General features: G+C 63.8%; 1 protein-coding gene across 1 annotated transcript in view; it reads right to left on the bottom strand.

Annotated features, from left to right (window-relative positions):
* The window catches only part of MUC5AC (mucin 5AC, oligomeric mucus/gel-forming), a 31,520-nt gene that overhangs the window by 14,918 nt on the left and 10,405 nt on the right, over positions 1–6,197 (bottom strand). The window contains exons 21-30 of the mRNA XM_034645861.1: positions 6,046–6,184; positions 5,832–5,945; positions 5,557–5,736; positions 4,563–4,802; positions 4,185–4,341; positions 3,516–3,644; positions 3,132–3,294; positions 2,655–2,698; positions 2,378–2,566; positions 315–1,796 (exon numbers count right to left, since the gene is read on the bottom strand). Of these exons, the coding sequence (XP_034501752.1) occupies positions 315–1,796; positions 2,378–2,566; positions 2,655–2,698; positions 3,132–3,294; positions 3,516–3,644; positions 4,185–4,341; positions 4,563–4,802; positions 5,557–5,736; positions 5,832–5,945; positions 6,046–6,184 (2,837 nt within the window). The remainder of the gene's footprint in view (positions 1–314; positions 1,797–2,377; positions 2,567–2,654; positions 2,699–3,131; positions 3,295–3,515; positions 3,645–4,184; positions 4,342–4,562; positions 4,803–5,556; positions 5,737–5,831; positions 5,946–6,045; positions 6,185–6,197) is intronic.

The following is a 6,197-nucleotide window of genomic DNA, read 5'->3' on the forward strand; positions in this document are numbered from 1 at the left end:
GATTGTTGGCACAGGGGTTGAGCTGGTTTCTGGCACAGAGGTTCCGCTTGTTGGAGGCACAGTGGTTGACCTTGTTTCTGGCACAGAGATTGGGCTGGTTGGTGGCAGAGAGGTTGACCTGGTTTCTGGCACAGAGTTTGTGCTCGTTTGTGGCACAGGGGTTGAGCTGGTTTCTGGCACAGAGGTTGGGCTGGCTGGTGGCACAGAGGTTGATCTGGTTTCTGGCACAGAGATTGGGATGGTTGGGGTCATAGGGGTTGAGCGGGATGTCACTAGGCGGGCGGTGGTCTCAGTTAGGCTGGTGTGGCTCACACTCGGGGTGTGAGGGACTGTGACTGTTTTGTGGCTTGAGCACTTCTCTGGGGGCTCACAGCACAACACCCGGACCTCATAGTTGAGGCACATCCCGATATTGCCCTCTTGGTCCTGATTTCTGCACACCAGGCCCTTGCTGAGGTCGCACTGCACCACCTGGTCCAGCTCCTCGATGCTGACGTCGGGGTGGCTCTCAGCCCGGCACTCCAGCTGCGAGATGTACTCGGGCCGGCGGCAGATTTTCTCTCCCTTTCTCTTGATGTTGTAGTAGGTTTCCACGTCTCCTCCGTGGGGCCCCGGGGACGGGAAGTCCACGTCAAACCACTTGGTCCACGTGCACTGTGGCTGGCAGGTGACAGTCACCGGTGAGGAGACCAAGTGTGTGCCGGGTGTCGTGCTGGTTTTGGGGTGCATGGGCGGTGAGCTGGTTCTGCTCTGTTGTGTGGGAGAGAAGGGAATTCCAGTGGTCCAGGTAAGCTGTGTGTGGGTCTCAGTTTCCCTCGAGGTCGAGTGTGTGGTCTCCAATATCACAGGGTGTGAGGTGCTTCTGCACACGTCCTGCAGCTCACAGCACTCGATCCGGATTTCATAGTTATAGCAGATTGGGGGCGTCTGGTTCTTATTCAGGCATATGAGCCCCACGTTCTTGTTACAGATCACGTCCTGTCCCAACTCCTCCAGTGGGATGTTTGGGAAGTACTTTGCCCTGCACTCCACATTGCTGGGCTTTTCACAGAATTTATGTCCTTTGGATCTCAAATAAGGAAAAGTGTCAAAATCTCCACTGTTTATACCAGGCCCAGGGTAGCTGCTGTCAAACCACTGGGTCCACGTGCACAACTTTTGCAAACAAGGCCCACGTGTTGTGGAAACTGGGCTCGGAATGGAGAGAGTGGTTTTCAGCCCGGCAGTCGTAGGAGTGCCCGGGGTGCTCGCGGTGGTACCCGGGACAGGTGTAGGGGTACCTGGGGCAGGTGTTTCGCTGGTTGGCACGGATGGAACCTTGCTAACCCCTTGCGTGGGCCCAGTTTCTGTACTCCGGGAAGTTGCAGGAGGAGTGGTCTGGGCTGGGCTGCTGGGGGTGCGGCAGGTCCGGGGGAAGCAGCACAGAGTCCTGATCTGGTAGTTGTGGCAGAGCCCTGACGTCTGGTTGCGGTTGTAGCAGCTCAGGCCCACCATCGGGCTGCATTCTACGTGCTGCCCCAGGACTTCGAGCGGCACCCCAGGGGCCCCCTCAGCTTGGCACTCCACTCTCTTCGGCACCGCGCAAACCTGGTACCCATGGGCACGGAGGTTCTCCAGCGTGTCGAAGTCACCGCTGTCGATGCCCCGTCCCGGATGGCTGACATCCAGCCATGGTGACCACTGGCACTCCTCCCCACAGGGGAAGGGCTGGACGGTCGGACTGGAGGTTATGCCTGTGTGCGCCGTGCTCTTGGCACGGGTGTGGCATGTGCGGGCCGGACGTGTTGAGCTCACGACTGAGGACAGAACAGAAGGCGGAGGGGCTAAGTCTCTTGGGGTCCTCGAGGCATCCCCTCTCACCCCCATCCCTGTCCCCCTGTCAGCTGCTGTGCGACTGTCTCCACCTGCGATGGCAGCCTGGGGAGAGCGAGCACCAAGTCCTGGGACACACCTGGCACCGGGCTGGGGTGGAGCCCACAGCAATGGAACTAACAGGTGAGTTGATCTCATTCAGGGGGAAGCCTGCTCCCCAGGCACGCCCTGAGCAGACTTTGCACTCTTGGGGGAAGCTCAGAGGAGGGAGAGCAGTCGAGGCACCTGCCCCGCAGCACAGCGTAAGGGGAGCAGTGCAACGGTTGGGCAAGAGCTTCCCCGGGCGCTCCTGGTGGCCCTCCTCCCAGAGGCCAGCCTCGGGGACCTTTCTTCATAGCCTCTGCCCTGTACCCGACGGTACCACTGAGGACACCAGCCCTGCCAGGGAGACGGGCTGAGCTAGCGCTCCCCAGCTGCAGGGAGGGCAGGCTGCAGGCTCTCGGGCCCCTCCTGGATCCTCGGGGAGAGGGACAGCCCTGCTTGGTGCCCAGCGCATCGGCCTTACCGAGAGGGGACGTGGAGAAGGAGAAGGTGGTGGGCGGCGCGGGGGTTGTGGGGCTGCAGGTGTAGACGTCCCTCTCGATGGTGCCGCTGGCAGAGCAGCGGGCAGAGATGCACCCGCCGGTGCCGTCAGTCGTGTGGTAGATGACGTCCCCCGGACGGAAGCGCCGTCCGTCGTAGGTGCAGACGCAGGCTGTGAGGAGAAGGTCGGGCATATTAGGGGCCGGGGGCAGGTGGGGACCCCGAGACCCCTCATACCAGGACGGCCGCCGGCTTCTCACCCTCAGAGTCGTAGACACAGTGCACGCCGCTCTCGGTGCAAATGCTGGTGGCGAGGGAGGAAGTGAGTCGGTGGGGGGTAGGGGAGCCGCCCCCCCAGCCCGGCCAGTGGACACGGAGCCCGAGGTCACACCCTCTTGGGGAGCCCCTTCCAATCAGTGAGAGATGGAGGCAGGCGTCCAGCACGCCACGCACCCCGGCGACATTCTGACAGACACTTCCTCTCTGGGGCATCGGTTCCAGGGGGCCCTCTGGGTGGCATCATGACTCAGCTCCTGCTTAACCCCCTCCCTGCTACCCCTCAGGCTTAACCCCCTCCCTGCCACCCCCCATTCTGCAACAGGGAGGCTCCCAGCTGGACCCCAGGACCCCCAGGCTGTGGCACCCCCACCAGTCTGAAGGATGAGGCCCGTGGGAAGGTGGCAGGTTGGATCCCTCACACGCTCCAGGCTCCTTGTGCCTCTGCCCACGCGACTCACCAGGAGTGGCAGTTCTTGTCAGAGGGCACTGCCGTGCCTGGCCGGTATGACTTGCCCTGGACGCGGCAGGGCAGCGGTGGGGGTGGGGTCGGGCACGTGGCCACACACTGCATCTGGTCCTCGTCAAAGATGGGGGCCTCAGGCGGGCACTTGGGGTAGCAGCCTGCAGGCCAGAGAGGCCTGAGTCCCAGCCAGACCACCTGCCTGACTACCTCCCCCCCGTGGCTTTGGCTCAGACCCCAGGCCTAGTTCTCACCCACAGCATGGTGGCCACGTGGGGCTGCTCCCACGAAGGCCCCTCAAGGGGTTGAAAAAGGTCCAGCCCAGCCGAGGGTGCCAGGACCCCCAAGACAACCCCTTCTGGCCAGCGTGGCAGTGGCCTACCTTCCAGGCCACGCAGGTCGTGCAGACAGCGGCCGCTCGGGTTCCGGCAGGTTCTCATGCAGGGCGCGCCGCACGGCTGGTAGTGCCACTCGCACTGACCCTCTGGGTTGTAGTAGTCACAGAACAGGGCTGCGGGCAAGCGGGCGGGCTCGGTGGGCCAGCTTCAGCCCGGAGCAAGCCACCCAGTGGCCCCAGGCAGAGTGCAGCCCTTGGAAGGACAGTCTCGGCGGCCCCGCACGGGCTGGGCAAGATCCCCCTGCACCCCGACCTCCCACCAAGTCTCACGGGCTGTTCTCAAGCCCTTCCCTCTGCTCTGCCTCCCAGATGGGACCTTGGAGTGTATGGGCCTTGAATGCCCAAGGTCAGATGCGGCCGTGGGTCCCCTAGCTTCTCGGCGGTGCCACCCATTGGCTATAGCCAGGGCGGTTCCCCAGCAGTGCTCCCCTTCAGCCAGGTTCCAGCTGGGTGGGAAGTGGGGGCCCTGCTAACCCCTTTCGGTTCCAGAACATTCTGCCATCTCTCCACTGATGACACCCCTCCCCCATTTCCACATTTCACTTTCCTTTCCAACACCTTCTGCCCAACCCGTGACTGACCAGCCTTAATCACACACTACTCTGTCACTCCCTGTGGCCCCCTCCACCCTGACGACGCATCATATGCACTCACGGCAGATGTCCGGGGTCCTCCAGGACACGCACACGCCCACGTCGTGGCAGGCCTGGGCGTAGGCGGCCACGGCCGTGCAGAAACACTCACAGTCGCCACCCGAGTCACAGGCGCACGCGTCGCCCACACAGGCCGCGTAGTACTTGGCGGGTTCCACCTGGGGGAAGAGAGAAAGAGACTTCAGATTTGGGGTCTGGAGCTCCTGGGGGTCAGGTCTGAGATGTGACCTGACCTGGGCTGGTTTCCCCCACAGCTCAGGGACAGCAGATGCGTGGTCCCCCACGGCTGACTGCAGGCTGGTCTAAAGGGTGGAAGGTGACGCCAGCCCCCCAACTTCTGTCCCTTCCTCTCCAGGTGCCCCGGGGTATGGCCACGTACGTGGGCATGGCAGGCGGCGAAGGCGGCACCGTTGATGATGCTGCACTGTTTCTGGGCCCAGGACTTGCGGTACGGGTTGGCGGCGCAGGGGTCCCTGGGGGCCGGGGTGTCGGGGCAGGACGGGGAGAACTTCCAGCTGTTGCCAAACTCCAGCGCGCTGCCCACCACGGACCGGCTCCGCGTGGTGAAGTCATTGCCCGCGTTGTCGTCGAAGTTCCCGCACAGCCCACAGACCCGGCCCTGCAGACGAGGGACGGCAGCACCGGGGGCTCAGGGCATGTGCAGGAGGGGCCAGAGTCCCCCGCCCTGCCTCTGTGACCCCACTCACTCCCCTGGGGCCCCACATCCCCAGGACATCCCCAGGAGGAGGGGGGTCCTGAGTACACAGGATGGCTCTCTGCCTTCACTGTGTGCGGCCCCACTCAGCACACGGGGTCACGGTGGTGTCCCTCCTGGAGGAAAGGGGGTGCAGGAGAGGCAGCACGGCCCACGATGTCCCATAAAGAGCAGCTCAGGTCCTGGCCCAGGACCCGTGAGCCTCATGTGGACATAGGGCCACTGCACATGGGGATCCAGTTAGGATGAAGATGTCCTGGGTGAGGGTGGGCTGATGACAGAGGGCCTGTGACCACGGGGACGCATGGGACCAAAACACGTGGGGACAGTAACGTTAGGGTACAGGCAGAGGCTGGAGGCTGGCCTGGGGCCCCGGAAGTTGGAAGCAGCGGGAGGGACCCTCCCATAGAGCCTCTGGAGGGAGCGGGCCCCGGGACAGCTGGACGGGACTTCCAGTGTCCAGAAGCGCGAGAAGGAGCCACGAGTTTGTGACAGCGTCCCGACAGCTGCAAGACACTGCATGCACAGTGAAGAGCCCCCCACCTGCCGTCTCCTTCGAGGCACAGCAGCTGAATCCCAGCTCTGTCCATCTGCCTGCCCCACCCCACACCGGTCCCAGCCAGCTCTCGGTCCCATCCCAGGGGGCAGGGGTACCCACCTTGAACTCAGGGCTGAGTTTGAGGAAGATGCTGGTCTTCCTGTCCCACAGCAGCACCAGGCCGGCCTCGGTGTCCACCACCAGGTAGATACCCATCTGGCGGATGGAGTAGGGGGCCTCCTGCCCGGCACCCTTCTCGATCACCTCCACACCACCGTCACTCAGCCTCAGCTCGTAGCTCTGCACGGGAAGGGGTCACTCAGGCCTGTCCCTGCTCACCTTCCCAGGCATCCGTCCAAGGAGGGGCCCCCGGCCCCACCCGGCCCCCCGCTCACCCCCAGGAACAGCTTGATGGCCTTGGAGCAGGTGACGCCCGTGGTCCCGCAGGGGACGTTCTCGGTGACGACGCGGAAGGTCCCGTTGGTGGTGCCGTTCCCACCACAGTGGTCCTGAGGAGAGGCGGAGGCTGTTCCTGCGGCCAGGGGCTGGGGTACCCAGAGCCGTACCGCAGGACCACGGGACAGCCGGGGAGCCGCCGGGACCGTGTACCTGAAGCAGGGTGTAGGCGCAGTCCCCGCTGAAACTGAAACGCCTGCCATCGAAGGTGAGGTAATGGCCGTCCCCGTACACGGCGCAGGTGGCCAGGCAGGCCTCGTCTGTGCACTGCCACATCCTGTTCTTACAGGTGCTGGGGGGGGGGG

The sequence above is a fragment of the Ailuropoda melanoleuca genome, chromosome 16 (genome assembly GCF_002007445.2).
Source record: "Ailuropoda melanoleuca isolate Jingjing chromosome 16, ASM200744v2, whole genome shotgun sequence".
Lineage (NCBI taxonomy): Eukaryota > Metazoa > Chordata > Mammalia > Carnivora > Ursidae > Ailuropoda > Ailuropoda melanoleuca.